The sequence below is a fragment of the Tyto alba genome, unplaced genomic scaffold (genome assembly GCF_018691265.1).
Source record: "Tyto alba isolate M040663 unplaced genomic scaffold, T.alba_DEE_v4.0 Super-Scaffold_3, whole genome shotgun sequence".
NCBI lineage: Eukaryota > Metazoa > Chordata > Aves > Strigiformes > Tytonidae > Tyto > Tyto alba.
Window position 1 is genome coordinate 8,612,455 of NW_024881304.1, and position 17,597 is coordinate 8,630,051.

At 40.4% G+C, this 17,597-nt stretch overlaps 2 protein-coding genes across 4 annotated transcripts in view; one reads left to right on the plus strand and one right to left on the minus strand.

The window, feature by feature from the left end:
* TMEM43 (transmembrane protein 43) overlaps positions 1-17,597 on the plus strand; it is an 18,507-nt gene continuing 910 nt past the window's right edge. Inside the window, exons 1-12 of one of the 2 annotated variants that reach the window (XM_032994888.2) lie at positions 1-112; positions 870-1,019; positions 2,074-2,208; positions 2,786-2,880; positions 4,788-4,837; positions 6,810-6,879; positions 8,672-8,742; positions 8,907-9,028; positions 9,648-9,722; positions 9,804-9,905; positions 11,442-11,559; positions 12,517-12,726. In XM_032994888.2, coding sequence (XP_032850779.1) covers positions 101-112; positions 870-1,019; positions 2,074-2,208; positions 2,786-2,880; positions 4,788-4,837; positions 6,810-6,879; positions 8,672-8,742; positions 8,907-9,028; positions 9,648-9,722; positions 9,804-9,905; positions 11,442-11,559; positions 12,517-12,719 — 1,203 coding nt within the window. In that variant the 5' untranslated portion in view covers positions 1-100 and the 3' untranslated portion in view covers positions 12,720-12,726. Of the gene's footprint in view, positions 113-869; positions 1,020-2,073; positions 2,209-2,785; positions 2,881-4,787; positions 4,838-6,809; positions 6,880-8,671; positions 8,743-8,906; positions 9,029-9,647; positions 9,723-9,803; positions 9,906-11,441; positions 11,560-12,516; positions 14,463-17,597 lie in introns of those variants that run through there. The other variant, XM_042799320.1, reaches the window with a different exon arrangement.
* XPC (XPC complex subunit, DNA damage recognition and repair factor) overlaps positions 15,739-17,597 on the minus strand; it is a 12,831-nt gene continuing 10,972 nt past the window's right edge. For both annotated transcript variants that reach the window (XM_042799318.1, XM_032994887.2), the window contains exon 16: positions 15,739-17,087. In XM_042799318.1, the coding sequence (XP_042655252.1) occupies positions 16,875-17,087 (213 nt within the window). In that variant the 3' untranslated portion in view covers positions 15,739-16,874. The remainder of the gene's footprint in view (positions 17,088-17,597) is intronic.

A 17,597-nucleotide genomic window follows, 5' to 3' on the forward strand; every position in this document is an offset into this window, starting at 1 on the left:
GGCGGGAAGGCCGGGCGAGCCCTGAGGAGAGGGAGGGCGCGGCTGCGGGCGGCTGTTGGTGCGCGGCTCCTGGGGCGGCTTCGGTGCGGGAGGTTCCAAGATGTCGAGGAATGTGAGTGCTGCTTGGGCCGGTGTTGGCGTTGCTCCGCGCTGCATGTGGCGGTTCCCCTGGGTCGGCTCGTTCCCGCTCCGGCCGCTCCCCTGGGGCGCCCTGTCTGAGGCGAGGGGCCCGGTGCCGCGGAGGGGCCGCAGTCATACCCTGTCTGGAACCTCGAGATGAGTAAAAGAAGCCTCACCTCTTGGCTACGTGTGCTAATGTGAAGTTTATTCTTGGTTATTCCCCACAGCCTACGTAGAGATAAGCCCGTGGGCTGTCATGCTTTAATGTGGCACTGGCTAGGACAGCAATAGCAATTTTGTTTTACACTACCTCTTTTCATTACTCTAGATACAGTTATTTTAAAGTACGCAAGCACTTGCCACTGGTGAAGTAAAATGTAACTTGTTATTTATAGCTATGTTTTAGCTGGTTTGGAATTCAGGAGTATTACTCAATTTGTCATGGCCTGAATGTGGGGTGTGGATGCCAAATACGGAACCTAGAGACAGACTGAAGAGAGCTTGAAGGAACATGCTGAACCACTATAATAGCAATTGTTTTTTCCATTAAGCTCGAGTTTTATTTGTTTACTGTATTTCTGGTATCAAAAGTGTGGTGAGGCATTTAATAAATGTGGGAAGGTTTTGGTCCAAGATGGGAGGTGCTACTCTGTAGAGCAGCAGTATTAACAGAGCTAAAAGACATCTTTTGAAACAGAATGCCTTCTCCTTTCACACCAATATTGCATTTTTTGGTTTATCTCCAACAGTTCTCTGACACAGGCAGCAGAAAAGAACATGTTAAAATCACAAGTGAGTCCAAACCAGGGTTCCTGGAGAGGCTCAGTGAGACTTCTGGAGGCATGCTGATGGGACTTGTGGCATTTCTTCTGTCATTCTACCTTCTTTTTACCAATGAAGTAAGTGAAATACTGTCAGTGTTTATACACTGCTTTAAAATGTCACAGTTGAGCTGACATTCAACTAGTTTTGCATTTATAGTCTTAACAAAAAGGTCATGTTAAAGCTTTATTACTTCATCCATCAGAAGAAGATGCTATGTCTGGAAATCCTGGTGCTTATGCTTGGGATATAACAGAAGAGTGAAATCACAGGGCGACAGGTAGTGTTTCTGTAGAACTGAATGTAGTAGACACAATGGCAGCATGTGATGAGGGATAAGATCCGAACTTGTGAGCTGATGTAGAAACAGGCTGTAGTATTATTGAAAGAGGGTTGTATGAGCCAGCCACATTCCAGTCTTTCTCGTTTCTTTGGATAACATAGGGTCCTCATTTCTAGTGTCACTGTAATGGTGATAAAGGAATTCATGCTCCGTGTTGCAAAATTGAGAGTGTTAATTATTTTCAGTGTTGTTTTACGTCATGGCTTTAGGTTGAAAAAATAATTAAAGTAAGCTGGGAATCCTGCCACCCTGCTGTTGCACAGATACATGCTTTTGGCAGTTTTGGAGTGAGGGAGCAGAATTCTGTGAATTTTCACCTAAGACTTCCTTTTATACTTCTACAAGAGGAAAGATAGCTACTCCCCATTTCGGTGATTTTGCAGGAAAAAGCACACCATAACATGATGGTAAGGTAAAGAAAACTTCTGCCAAGTAGTTGTGTGAGTCTATGGAAAAAGGGCTATAATTGGCATAATTTTTGCAGTTGTTCATGAACAACAAACAACGTAAGAGGTGAAGAGCAAATTTAGACCCTTGTAGAAATAATCTATGTGTGTTTGAGGAGCTTGGTCAGTGTTAATGGTCATGCTGCATGGGTAAGAAGTATGGCCCCAAACTCAGGCAGAGAAAGGGAGCGTAGAAATACAAGCATGTTTCAAGAATATGACTTGAGGCTGAATATACAAGCATTCCTTGTAGTCTTCAGATCACTTGTCTGCTAACTTTTACACAAAATACTGCAGTATCTTTATTTCTCCACAACTTGATTTTGCTTTTCTTGTTTGCAGGGACGAGCTTTAAGGACAGCCAAATCTCTTGATGAGGGACTTTCTCTTGTGATCCCTCTTGATAGCATCCACAGTGTGTCTCAGCAGAATGAAGGGAGATTGGTGTACTTAGCTGGCGCTCTGAGTACATCTAAGGTAAATAAAGCAGTATCTTGAGTATTTCGAGCTTGGAGGGAAGGAATTGTCTTTGCCAATTAAAATTACATTTGATATCCAGGGAGAAGACATGTAGACTGCCTTAGGTGGATAATTTCAATTCTCCTTTGCATAGAGAACCTGTTGTGTATTCATGATATTGTAAAGTCTTTAGGCTCTAGCAGTACAGAGGCTCTACAAGTTCTGACTTTTCAGTAGCGATGTCGTTTTCCATGGTCAGCCTGCATTACAGAAGGTAACACAGTGCAGTAGCTTCCAGCAAAACAAAATCTCCCTAGGGTTTACGCACTTAAGCCGGCATGCCAGCATTTCTACTTTTATTCTTCACTACAGCAATAATTTTTTTATGATGATTCTTTAGGTCAGATTTAACAGTGATATAAAGAGATGCTCCTTTCTGTCTTTCATAACATTTATTCTGTATTCAGCTGTATGTAACGTAGTACTAACTGTGTACAGTGAGGTATGTAAATGGGTTTGATGATGAAAGTACAGTGTTTGAGTTTGTGAGATACAGCATTTCTATTGACTTGTATTTTCTTTAATTTTTAAATAGCCTTTGTTTGATCCCAGCTATGGGCTCTCCATCCAGGCTGTCAAACTTAAGCGTAACGTGGAAATGTACCAATGGGTAGAATATGAAGATTCCACGTAAGTGAGAGAAATCTTTAAAAGCTGTTTATAAAGCTAGTGTATTAACAGGATCCCATCACTCTTTTCATTTCTCCCCCACCCCCAAAGAAAAAAAAAACCCAAGTCTTTACGTTAGAAGAATTCTAGAGCTCTTAGGGTTTTTTAGAGAGTCACTTTAATTTCATTGGAGATGTCAGGTCTTGAGATGGCCAATGCCGCAGAATTTTTGCATCTGTTAAAATGCGGGTAACATCCAAGGTCTTTTATCAAATGTTTCCACTTTCTGAGTTTGTATAACTTCATATGGGGTTCCTTGGCCTCCATGCTGCAGCTGTGGTTTTTTGTTCTCATTATTGTTGTCTGATGTGCCATCTCAGAGCCCATTGACCTCTTTTCTGTTGTATGTGTTGCCAACAGAATTCAAAGATCTTTACCAATTTATGAAAAAGAAAAAAAAAAACACTTGTGTTTTTCCCACAGACTCAGTTGATTTCTGTCCTTTCTAACGTTCCTAAAGCTTCTTTTATTTATTAATGTACTTTCTGCCCATCACGATTTCTGTAACTCCACCCCGATAATACTCTCTGCTTGCTAGTTGATTAGCAGAATCAAAACCATTGTCCCAAAATACTTGTTCCTGAATCTTTTCGAATAAAACTTCATAATCCTCTTTTTCCCTGCATCCTGTAAGCCTGTCCTGCTGCCATCCTCTAAAACTTGATCATGGACCTTCAATCCAAATTTTTTCACTGTCCTCAAAATGGAAATACAAAAAGATTTTTGCTAAATCCAGAAATTTCATCCTGTTTTCCATTGGCTATCTTCCTTTCTTCCACAATGACAGTGGTTTACTTGTTGGGGTTTTTTAGTTGGTCAGTTGGCTTTGGGTATTTTTTGGATCTCCCAAAGCAGTCTTAACTTTTGTTAGAAAAGTGAACCCAACAATTTCAGTTACGAATTCCAGAATAAACTCTGATAAATCCATTGACCCAGAAACTGCCTGGTTGATACCTATAGCCTAACATACACTAGAATATTTCAAAGCAATCAAAAACCCCTATTGTATCCAATTGAATCTATAAGTCAGATTCTTTTCTTAGACTTGTGGACACTTGAGACTTTTTGACGTATGACTGAGGGAAATCTCTTAATTTCTTTGGTACTTCAAATGAGTGCAAACTGAAGTACTTAATTAAATCAAGATGTGACTTATCAATTTTTAGAAGACTCTGCTACCTGTTATCCTTAATAATCAAAAGCCAACATTAATTTCTAGCTGTGAAAGTAAACTGTAAATTTTAGTTGCTTTAGAGACACTCAGATTTGTTTATAATAGGCAACATTGCAATCTAGTTATCTTTTCAAGGGGATTTATAAAACTGTAATGAGATGTTAACTACTCTGCTAATAGTTGAAAGCAGAAGGGCAACATTGCTGTTCTTAATAATAATTCTACTGACAGTGGTATAAAAGTTATTAGCTACTATGTAGGTCTGACTCCACAGAACTCGCGTTCCAAATGTCTTTTGTGTTATACAAAAAAAAAAAAAGTCAGAGGTTGTGAAGGTGTGGAAAATAACTTCTCAGTTTTAACATGCTTATGGTGCAACATCTGTAAAACACTTGTTTAGGTCAGCTTGTCTCACTGTCTTTAATGCTGGTTATTCCACATCAATCTAGTCAACACCTCCTTATTGGCAGCATGGGAATAAAAGGGTTGTGGCTGTTTAGCATTTGTGTGTAGTTTTCTCCTTGTACAGAGAATCTGTGTCTTCAGAATAGGTAGTTCAGAGAAGAGTTAGTTTACTTGCAAAGTTTGTGTTGCCAGTGAGCTGTCTGTGCATTTCGTTTGTAAAGTGTATTCTGCCCTGAGGAAGGGTATGTGTGCACTGTTTTGGTTCTCATCCCACCCCTTTTCTCTGCAGGGAATATGAAGAGAATGGTGAGATTAAGAAAGAGACAAAGTATTCATACAGTAAGTTGATCAACACAAAATCCCTTTTCTTTTATGCACATAACTTCAGTCTTCTATGTGTGTGTATTTTGATTTTTGTTATAAACCCTCTATTTTCTTGTTGAATAAATAAGCAAAAATTCTGTTTCCTAAGCAAATGGTAGGACCTCCCTTTGTTGAGGTAACTGAGGTGAAAGGAGGTGTGCAGGTAGCAAGCAACTACTACAGAAGGTCTTGTCTTGAAACTCCTCAAGGTTCAAAGCAGCATCTGATGTGCACTGTGGTTTTTGCCAAATGCTTTTTTGGCGGGAGCAGAACTGAGAACATTGTTCTTATCTACCCAGTAGCAGAAAAATAATCTGAGTCATCGTATATATGGAGGTTGGTCTCTGTGCTTCAGTTATCTCTGATTAAAGCACGTGGATGTGTAATGTGAGTGTGCAGCAGTTTCTGGGTGTGATCATAAAAATACCCTGGGTCAGTGAAGCATGGCATACTGCAGCATGGAGATACATAAGGAGCAAAGCTAGTGGTTGTGAGCTGTGAAAACCAGCCTTACAGTGTCAGGGAACAAAAAGAAATGCCATTTAAAAAAAACAGCTGCCCTCTCAAGATTGATGGACTGTGTCCAGTAAAAGTCTGTATATTATTAGGTGTGGTGGGTTAGCCTTGGCTGGCAGCCGAAGGCCCACACAGCTGCTTGCTTACTCTCTCCCTCAGCAGGACTGGGGAAGAGATTGGGAAGAACAGGAATGAGAGAGCTTGTGCGTTGAAATAAAGATAGGGAGATTGCTTACCAGTTACCATCGTGGGCAAAACAGACTCAACGTGGGGAAGAATAATTTACTGTCAGTTAAAATAAATATTTAATTACTGATTGGGGTGTCGGCAAAACACATTTGCTCTCACTCTTTCCCAAGCTCCACAACTTCACTCCAGGATCCTCTTCCCTTACCCCTCTGCCTTTGTTACTGCCACAGGTTACACTCACTCCCTTTAGTGGGGCAGCAGGTGGTGTGGGGGTGGAGGTAGGATTCCAGTCGCTATGTAGTGGTTTTTCTCCACCACTCTTTCCTTCTCACATTTTTCCCCTGCTCCAGCATGGACTCTTCCCATGCTACAGTGGATATCTGCTCTGCTGTGGAGCATCTCCTCCTCCTTCTGTGACTTTGGTGTTCCCTCTGTTGTTTGTTATTCCTTTTTGTTCCCTCCCTTGCCCATTTGTTGTTTTCTGCCTTTTCTTAAAAATCTTTTCACAAAGTGCCCCAGACTTCACTGAAGGTCTAACACAGGGCAGCCTCTGACCTCTTCCAACAGAGAACACCCTGTACTAACCCCCCACTACCAAAATCTTGTCACATACCCAATACAGCAGAATGCCTACTTCACCGTTTAACCAAACTCCCTTTCCTTCCTCTCTACTCCTTCATGGAAGTAAAGCAAGCTATATTTCATGTTGAAGCCACTCAAACAAGAGACTCTAGTTTTTTAGGAGTTATAAGGAACCTACTGGAGTCTGTTCTGGGGATGGGGGAACGCTGCTGTGGCCCAAACAAAGGCGGCATTATGCATTTTTGATAGTGACACATACAGGTACCATCTCTATCTGTTGCTTGACTGCACTGAAAACTGCTAGTTCCAGCAGACCTCACAGCTTTTCCTTACAAAACCAGATTATTCCCAAAGAGTGGAGCCAGGAATCAAAACCTGATCCTGGAAGATGCCAACAGAAGGGTCCCACTGTGCAAAGTTCAGTTACAATTTTATCCCTGAAATCCTTTTTTTTTTCCTAAATGCTGATATTCCTTGTTAATATGCTAGGAGGATGGATTTAATGTCAGTAGCGACTATCACATACATATCTTGACGTAAACAATACTACTAGAAGTGTAACTTGGAACTGATTAATTGATTGAGAGGTGTCTTCAGTAACTATGATCTGAGGGGCAATTCTTCCTGTCTTTTTCTCAACCTTTATATCATTTTTTTTTAGATACTGAGTGGAAATCGGAAGTTGTGAACAGCAGAAACTTTGATCGAGAAATTGGACACAAAAACCCTAGGTAATTTACCACCTGGCACAGTCCCTCTGGATTCTGTCACTGTCTGAGCAAAGATGAGAGTGAAATGACTGATCTTCATGACACGGTGCAGTAGATGGAAACTGTTGGTCTTTTGGCAGTTGGGAGAACTAAGGCATAGAGAAGTTAGAGAGCAGTTCAAAGCTGCCTGGTGAAACCAGAATGAAGCTGTGCTTTAGTAATGGCTGGACATCAGCCTATTACTGTATTACCCCTGGACTGTGTGGTTCTCATGTAGGACAACTTGGGTGGGTTCCTCTCTGACTGTTATGGTCTGCTAGTGCAGCCTATTACTAATTCTTTCTTCTATTAGAAATACAGGGTTAGAATAGCAGGCATCCCATGAGTTTGTCACACCACTTGTATGCTGCTTTTTCTAAGCTAGCATGCATTAGTTCACAGGCTTATTTGTGGCAATCACCCATATATAATTTATTTCATACATCTCTCATCTGCAGCATTGTAGTTACACTACAATGTACCATTTTTAATGCTAAGTTTTACATTGCTTGTCATTCTCACAGCACCTGCTTGGTTGCCGAGGTTGCAGGATGCCATCTGACAAAAAACATTATGTGTGAGTGAAAAATACAGTCAGAGAGATAGTAGGACCAGGATTTCAATATAAGTTTGAACATTGCAAAATCTCCAGAACTTTGTTTTGGTTCTGTGGTCTCATCCAGATACACTGCCCTTTATTTGGAAGTACTACTTAAGGAAGGAAGACAAAGATCTATGTATTTTTTATAAGCCCCAACTAGCAGACTTGTTTAGATAAGAGACAATGGAAAAAAGGATGCATAGATGACATACCTGTTTTGTCTCTCCTCCCCATGCACACCTTTTTGTTAAGGAATAATCTCCAAGCCTTCTCCAGTAAATGCAAATCTCCAGTGGAGAGTAAGAAAGATATTTTATTTAGTGCTATTGTAGTACCTAATTTAAAAAGTGCTGCAGCTAAGAACGTTTCATCTGAGTGTATTGGTACAAACAGAGGAGACTGAGCATAACTGTGATGGATCCTTGTGTGAGACAGAATGGTGTATGTAGACATGATGAACTTTAGAATTCATGCCTAGCATTAATGAGACTCTATTTTAAGTGTGTACTACATGTCTTCTTCCTTCCTCCTATCCATCTTTTTATGCAACTTAGACATTTGTGAAAATAAAATCTGTTGTTTACTGCCAAGGAGATTCTAGTAGTACCACTTATGAGAATGAAGTAAAGGATTCCTGAGTTTGGAATTTAACTTGGCCAGAATGTAGAAGTAGCTTTATATGGAGAAAGTTTATGATCTAGGTTTCTTAATTTAGCAGGTAAGATCTAGCAGTTGACAGCAGAAGCTAAATAAATTCAGGCTAGAAATAAAGTACATTTATGCATGTAGTTAAATGCTGCAGGAATTAATCTAGGAATGTGATTCATTCGTTGTCACTCAAAACCTGTGTGTCGCCAATGAACGGCTTCCTAAGAGCTGAACTCCATTTCAGCCCATTATAGGTTCAGTACAGAAAAAACTAGTACAGAAATCCTATGATGTGAATGGAAGCCCAGGCCAAGGGATGAGACAGTCATATCTTGTCTTAACTTATTTTAATGGCTCTAAGAGTATGAATGCTGGACACAGTTTCTTTTCACATCATGACAGCCGCTTAGCTCTTTGAGTTTCTCCTCATGTTTGACATAGTACCTTTTTTGTGCTGAGTGTTACATATTGCAAATCAAGAGATTGATCATAGTTCTGGGACTAATCAGGGACTCTCTTCCTCAGTGCCATGGCTGTGGAGTCTTTCACTGCTGTTTCTCCTAACGTCCAGGTTGGCAGCTTCATTCTTTCCAAGGGTAAGGATTGCTTTGTACTCGCTTTGTGTCTGCTGTTGCATCAGCAGTGGACTTTAGTTCTTTCCACTGTGTGGTCATTTCAAGTGATAATCGGGAAGCCAGCCAGCAAATTGGTTGTTCCAAGTTAGACACTGGACCTGAGCTTGATTCTTTGTTCTGCTTAGGTCTTGTGGATAAAATTGATGACTTCAAGCAGTTGAGCTTGTCACACCTTGAGGATCCACATGCTGATGTTACCCGCGGAGGAGATTACTTTTACCACAGTGAGAACCCCAGGCGCCCAGAAGTAAGATGAGAAAGATAAACCAAAGCAGTGATTACTATTATGTGGAAAAGAAAGTTTGGGTGTGTTTCATTTCTATTTAAACATGTAGAAATTGGAGTGCAAACCATCACATAGGATCACACCCTTAGTACAGTCCTTCAGCACGAATGCTTCTCTTGTAGGAGATTTCTGATCCTGCTTTTCTGTCTTCTGTTTTGTTGAGTCTGCCATGCCTTTAAATGGCAATACACGAGATGGTGCTGGGAGGTGGGTTCCGCCTCTGCCTTGCTGTGCTGAACAGAGTACAATGAAATAGCTTGTTGTCAGCTTGTGCTGCCTGCCCTCCTCTGCCACAAGATGAAATGACAGGAGATGAACAGGATCTCATTGGTGTTAATGTGCTCCTGCAGGTAAATCAGAGGGGGTATTGCAAAACAGCATTTGAATTATCCTGTTTCAGCTATCAACTAGGCCTGAAAAAAAGCACCACTTGGAAGTTGTTCTGGGTATCATCTGGCTTGACATAAATGTTCAGAAGAACTGTTAATACGTAAAGGGTGTTCCCATGCAGAGTTCTCTTTCCCGTGATTCTCCTTTGTAAAGAAATCTTTCTTGACTTCCAGTATTCTCCTTTTTGTAGGTAGGAGACCTTCGTGTCTCGTTCTTCTATGCAGGTCTGAGTGGAGATGACCCCCATTTGGGCTCTGCTGATAAGGTGAGTCTTCACCTGTTTCTGTGTTTTGCAAACTCTGTTCCCAACTCAGAAAACATTAAATATTTTTCCCTTTCTCCCAAGGTCACTGTGATTGCTCGTCAGCAAGGTGATCAGCTGGTTCCATATCATACCAAGTCAGGAGATATCCTGCAGATTCTGTACTCTGGGGATCTCTCTGTGGAGGTGAGAGACCACACTGTACTAATGAAGGGTTAAAATTGGAGATGGTAGTGCAGAAGCAGCAGGGGAGTAAGCTCTCATTCTCCTTCAGACCTGATCTAGAGGAGGAGATACTCAATACAGACATTGACTTTTTTCTCCTTTTTCTAGGACAACACGTTATAGCCTGTATTTGCCTTCCAGATTTCTGCATGTTCTTTGTGTTGCAGCAAAATACCCTGCTTCCCCTCCTAGCAGTACATAATTTGGCTGTAGTTACTCGTGATGGGGTTTTTTTAATTTTAAAAAGGAACTGTGGCTAAAGTAGATTTTTTTTTTTTTTTTTTTTTTTTAAATCCCCTTGTGTTGTTGCTGAACATCCTTTGCTTTACAGGCTGTTTCTGTGCCTTCTCATTTTGCTTTTATTTGCTCCTTCGTAGTTCCCACTTACACATGCAAGGACATGCTTTTGAAAAGGTCGTATGTAAAAATAGTAAAAAACAGGCTTTAATTAAACAAACCACAGGACCTATCCTCTCTTCAGCTTCTAATAACAGGAGTTTAGGCTTGTTTGAAATGTTTATTGCTATTCTGGCAGAGAAAGAACCTTCAGGCAGAGCATTATGCTCAAATGAATCCTGCATGCTCCAGCAATTTGGTGATTCATTTACTCCTTTTAGTAGGTTTGTTTCCATTAATGATTATTTCATGCCCTGCTGCAAAAATTCCAGATGTCAGGAATTTACAGGAACTCCCAAAAGCTGTTTAAAAAGGCATTTGTTTTGAGTTGAAAGAGAGTAGCAGTAGAATCAGCTCTCCACTGTGAGCTCTGAATCTTCATTAGATAGAATTTTAGTTCATTGGAAATTAACTCACTACAAATTAATAATTTGTAGAGTACTTGTATGTACAAGTAATCAAGCACTCATACACATCTTTTCCCATTAAATGCTTTATTATGTCTTAGCCATCTTCATGTGTATGTTTTATAGAGCCAGAGTGGCACACAACCCGCTTTGAAAAAATCTCACTCACAATTCTTGCAAATAGTTGCTTTGCTTTGCTTTGCCTGATGAGATATACACCTACCTCTCATCTTTTCTTCCCTGCATATCGCTTGCTTTCTTTCATACACCTTTCCTTCAGCCAGCAGTGGATATTGTTTGGAGGAAGAGAGAAAAGGCAACATAATGAAGTCAGATTGTTCCTCCTTTATTACATTTACTTATTAGTGTCTTATTTTCCATAGTAATATTGAATGTATCCATTTGTAGCAAAAATTGTGTGCTTTCTGCCTGCAGGTATAGAGTGTCAAGTGGCGCTTGTTTAGGTGCCAATTTAGAAAAAAGCTAGTTCCGTTGTGCTGCACTTTGAAATCTGTTGTAGTGTACTGCGATACCGCACTAAAAGACTCTGCAGAATGAGCTGCAGTGTTCCTTCTCTGAGCGAATTTGTAGTCCTAAAATGCTGTCGGCTCTGATTTGCTCATAATGCACTGGAATCGAGAGGATCTCAAAAGAAGTTGAGAAACAGGCTGTGTGTAATGGTGTTTGCTTTCAGGAAGTGTTTCAGAAAGAGCATGAGAGTAACACCATGAAGACCTGGGCCCTCCGTGCAGCAGGCTGGCTGGCAATGTTTGTAGGCATCAGCCTAATGACCCGAATCTTTCACACTTTAGGTAAGTTTTTTGCAAAAAGGTAAAATGATTTAGAAATAGGATTATAATCCCTAGAGAGTCCTTTCTTGCTCACATATGCAGTTTATTTGGAGGTCAAGAGGAATCAGGTTTGAACTCAGATTGGATTTGATCTGAAAGTCACTGTAGCCAGTTGCAGGTAAACAGGATCCCAGAACCAGATGGCTGCTTTGTGAGCATTAAAAAAAAAGATGCAAGTATCTCTTGCCAGTCTCAGAAGATCCCAGCCCAGTGTTTACCATAATCAGAAGCTGAAGCACATGGGCTGATTCTTTCCAGTCTAACTCAATGTGCTGCAATCCAATTACTTTCCACACCCATACAAAAGTGGTCGCCCCAACAGGTCTTAATTAGTAGTTGTATAGTAATGTGTCTTTGTTTCTGGTTATTCTACACTACTGTGAACAAACAGCAAATAAAGTTTTTGTTTATCCTTTTAACGTAGACAAATGTTGGAATAAAAGCTTACAGAAAAGCAGGACAGTACCTCAAACTTGTGTAAAGTTGAGACATCAAAGCTACCATTTGCTTTGTAGCTGTGAACTCATTTTTTTTTTCTTATTTATCCATATGTATGCTACTGTGAGATTTATTGTGCTAGCATATTTTATAAGTTGCCCTAGACTTGTTCCATAGCTGCGAGGCTATCAGTCTACTCTGTTTCTCAAGCCTTGGGCAAGTCTTCAGACTTGATTTTGGATTACATTCTATCTGAAGAGACGAGGATACTGTTGCCCTGCATATTTAGGTGTTGCTTAATTATCAAATGCCTTGAGGATACTCTGCTGAAAAAAATGACTTATCCAGTGCTCTTGATAAATAATTTGAGTCTGTCTTTTGATTGCAATAGTTAGTGTGTAAATCCTAGGCATGAATAAGACTTCCTTTTAAAATACTGTCTTGTCAACTGTTTTATCCCTTGTTTAATTCTTCCTGCAGTGGACTGGTTTCCTGTTGTGAGAGATCTGGTTAACATTGGATTAAAAGCATTTGCCTTCTGCGTAGCCAGTTCACTGTCGCTCCTGACCATCTCCCTTGGCTGGCTCTTCTACCGCCCTCTCTGGGCTTTGCTGATCGGATTGCTCGCTGTAGTTCCAATTGCGGTTGCGAAATCTCGTGTTCCACCAAAGAAGCAGCAGTGAGAAGGAGGTGGGTGATTGGGTTTTGCACTGAATCCTGGTTAGAAACTTTTCAAGTGCATTTCTCTCCTGGTTACTGCAGCGTGCTTACAGCGTGTCACAGCTCAGCGGTGCGCACCAAGCATTGGGGAGGGGACTGGAGTCTGGTTGTCGATACACACTAGCTATGAAAATACGACTACAGGATGATGTTTGTAGGAAGTCAGTGACATCAACTTTGGGGAAAAAAGCATTTTGGAGCATCTGTATTGATTGTAAGTTAGTGAACAAACAGATTTGTACCTATTGCCACTTGCCAGTTCCCCCCAGTGTGAGAACTGGCAAGTCCTCACTGACAGGTGGGGCACCTTGTGTATTATGGAGAGTGTGCCAGCTGCATCACATGGGCTGTGATTAGATGTCCTTAGGAAATACATGTGTGTACCTGTCTCTGACAAACCCTTCCTCTGCTGCCTCTTACGTGCACAGTCACATATGCTTCTTTGGCTCATGCATTTGGAAGTGTCTATGTTCAAAGGAAAAACACAACTCAGTCAAATTTCACACAATACTTATGTAAAATCTATGCTTTTGGACTGAGGATTTACAAGGTAACTTGAAATAATGAGTGGCCAGGTTAGCAGTGCTCTAAGGTAGAGCTAATTTGTCAGAAGGCATTGATTTCCCCCAGCTTTAAAAGTCTCTGAAGTTGTTTTCAGTTAAGTGTCCAAAATGGTAGTGTGGGCTATACTGTTGCATAACTATTTGAAAAATTTAACTTCGAATTGCACTTATTTAAGGGGACACTCAGAGGTCACTAACCTTTAAAAATAAAACCTGCTGCCTTGAAACACAATTATCTTTTATAATTGAGTATATATTCTGTAAAATACTTGGAGTTTTTTTGTTGTGTATACTGTTCATTTCTTGGATTTCACTTAGTAAGGACAATGAACATACTCCATGAAATTAAATAATGAAAACAATTTTGCATTATTAGATTTCATAGGACTTTAGTAGCCTAAAGGTTGAGCTTTGTATCATGTTAGAGGAATGGCTTCTTACAGTGTTGTGAAAGCTCATGTTTACATATTTCTGCTGTAACCAGTACTTGAGATTAGAGACTATCTTGTACTGTTTCTAAGTCTCTCTCCACCTAGCTAGACTCTGGCTTCCCCTTGTGCCCTCCCGACACTAGAGTGGGTTTTTCTCTGTGAGTATACACAATTCAGTACAAAAATAACATTTTCATTTATGAAATCATTTTATGACCACCAGGAGAAATATGTTTCCTGTACCAAAGGAACTTAACTTGAACATACATAGAAGCAAATGTTTGCTACAGATGGTACTGAAATAGAGATCTGAGTTACAAATCATAAATGTTTTTTGAAGTAGTAATTAGTTTATTAGCCCTAATTCTTTTCTGTCTTCTGGTATTTGACTGTTGTCAATTCAATCTCGTGGCTTGGTTCTGCTGGTAAAAACAGTGAAAAGTTATAGGAAGTGCAGGTGGTCTCCTGCACACAGCTGGCATGCATTAGAGATCCTGTGCAGCCCTCCTGCTGCTCACGGCCAACTTCTGATCCATCAACTAAGAATTGCACTCCACTGGGGAGAAAACCAAGTGTTGGACTGCTGATTTACCAGTGATGAAGGAAACTAACCAGCATTACCATATTAGAGATGAAGATACAATTTTCTACGAAAGTGCTGAGCTTTTGTATATTTACAAAAATAACATTTAATAAAATACAATTTTCAAAAGGTTGGTCTATAGGTTTCTTTTTTAATTACATTTACGTATTGCAAGTTTTATGTCCAGGTACTTGAAGCTTAGTTTGTAGCTTCCATATGAACTAGTTTTCTACTGTCGGTCAAGATAAATACACAGTTGTGTTTTGTTTACCCTGCAAATATTTCCCCATTTTAGGAAGCAAGTTCCTAATAACAGCACAGCTGTTATCTGGTCTATGTACTCCTGTGGGACAAAGGGCTGATTCCAGCCTGCCACGGTTTTACTCCCCATCACTGACTACTTAAGTAACTTCCTTGCCTCCGTAAGATTATTTGAAAAATATCTGGTTCAACCTGACAGGGTACAGCCTCTTGTATTTTTCAAGAGACTGGGCATTTACCTATGCATTCAACAGCTTAAAATACTTTTGATTTCATACTAGTATCTGTACAGGAATGACACAAAATAAAGTAAGACTTTCACAGTCAAGAACTTCATCTTTCCCGGGCCAGGCATGCTGATGGAGCCAAGGCTCACCTTTACTGCATGTACACAAACGTTTCTATAGAAGCAACTCGGGCAGTATTTCTCTTGCTTCCTTACCAAAATCTGACAGAACATGTACCTGATCGGTCAATCATCTTCCCATTCTGCTTCGCTCTCTCATCTCTTTCACCTTTTGCATGCTCAAGTTAGGAGAGCTGCTGCCTACATGGCCCAAGTAGGATCCTGCCCTCTGAAGATGTTACTGTCTCTTTTTCTGCTGATGATAAAGAGTCACTAGACTCCTTGACAGACTTTCTGCATCTGCCGAGTGTCCCAAGTTAGGAAGGACAGAGTTGCTTTGCTACAGCTGGTACCAGCTCCCATTTTAAGCTGATGAAAAATTGCCAATACCAGCAGGAGCTGGGCGTGGGCCCTCCTGTTCAAAGCGCTCATCCTGGGCTCTAGCCTGTGGATCGGCACAATGCCTAACACAAGGAACTATGTCCTCTGGGCCCTCTGCAGTTTTACCAGTTCATGTAAGATTTTGAATTTTTCTTGAAGCCTTATACACAGGTCACGTCTACTCCCCAAACCTCCAACTTAGGTTGCTTTTTTATTATTTTAGAGTTCTGTAGCAAAAACTAAAAACTCGGCATGAAATCCCTTTTTGCAAGCAGCCTGCTCTGGGATAGCCTGGGACCTGGTTTGTGCCTTCTGGAAATACTACACTGTGTTATCCTCATGTGAGTCCTTCCAGGGAAACAGAGCTACTTACAGTAGAATGAGCTGGCTGGGGCGGAGGTGTAACAGACAGCATCCTCTTTTTCCATACTTTATTTTGTTCTACAAATACAGTACAAAAATAGAGTTTTTTCTGAACATAATTAAATGTAAGCCATTTTCTTGCATTTCAGTCTTTCCTCTGTGACAATGTCCAGCAATGACAAGACTACATTCCCCTCTATTTTTGAAGAGACAGTGTCAGTGTAATTTAGTTGTAAAGTACTGCAAAAGACAGATCATCATTTCTATTGCATTTCTATTGCAAAACTGGGAAAAGCTTGTGCAGATTTAACATTCCTCTCTCAACAGTTTTTAAATGCTTAGGTACTGGATAACATTTACAAGAGCTCCCTGGTTTCAGTGGAATTTGTTTCTGACAATGACCCTCAGCCAGTTTTACATGTTTTGCTCCAGAACATACCTACGTGGTCTTGATAAAACAAAACTGAAAAAAATATGTATATATTCAAATTACTTAAGAAGACATATTTAACCTGAAGTTTGAAATGAGGACAGGGCTCCTCCCTTCTAATGCACGTGATTTCTGAAATTAAAGGAAGATTGTAGGCTGAAAAGCCAAAACTGAGTTTTCACATAAGGCAGGTATTCTTTAGAAAGTAAATTTTCAGATTCCTCCAAATCTTGACTGAATGTTTCTTTAGCCCTAGAGGAAGTATTTCCCCTTCTGTGATGATGAGACAGTAAGATCAGAGCTCTACCTCACCACTGATTTGGATAAGGTATGAATCAAAGAGGGTGTCAGCAATCCTTTGGCCAGCTCAGCACAGACTGCTAAACAGCAGCTGCATGCTTTAGTTCTGAGCAAGCAGGCAGAAAGGAGAAAAATGGGAAAAGACAATGCTAATGAAAGGAATGCCTCAGAAAACAGAATTATTAGTGCCAAGTGGTACAAAATAGAGCAAAAAAACCCCAGCGGCACAAAAGGATCTCAGAAAGTACAACTCCACATCTGCTTCTCCTAAGTCCAAGGATAAAAGGATGAATCTAATTACCTGTGATAGCAAAAGAAACTCTTGATACTGAATTAGGTTGGTCCCTGATAGCTCAGGAACACAAGTGCACAGGAAGACTTCATCCGTAACTGGCAAAGGATACTTTTGTTGTGACTATTGTTCTTGCATCTGGAAACGGGAAAGAAAAGCTTGTTCTCATCACAGTTTCTCAAAGGGGAACAACTGTGCTGCTTCTCCTTTCTTTTCTTTCTTGCTCTTTCTCGTTGTCTTCTCCTCTTTTTTTTTCTCTAACTGGCGATTCTGGGGCCACAAAATGTCCGCATTCCCTACTGCAGTCTCTGAACTGGGACCTCCTTCTTCATCAGAAGAGAATCCCGCTCCTTTTTCTGTCTTGTGTGCTGATGGCTCAGTCTGGAAAAAAAGGCAAGAAAACCGAAAAGTTGTTCTAGAAATCACTCATAACTACATCTTTCTAAAAGGATTTCTCTTCTGTCACAGTGACACTTAATGAATGACATTACAAAAGCTGGTTGCTCCGGTTTGGGCTTCTCACCCAAAGCACAGCATTTCTATTCCTGGGCATTCTTTCAACACAAGCAAAATATTGTTGCTAATGGAAGAATAAAAGTAAACCTGCTTTAAAAAATCATGCTTTTCACCTTTCTCAATGGGGAAAAAATTAAGAACTAAAACATTGGACTTCGTAACAAAAAGCAGCTCGCTCTCATCCTGTTAGCTATGTGCTTGGCTTGGAGGAATAAATCTAGGAAGGGGATATGTTGAAACAGAAAATAATACCAAAAATCGATGCTTTAGGAAACACTAATTTTTTGTTAAACAATAATGAATCTTCATGAACACAACCACACTGAATTTCTGGTGTAGTTTTTTTTACTACTTGCTAGTCACATGCTAACAACA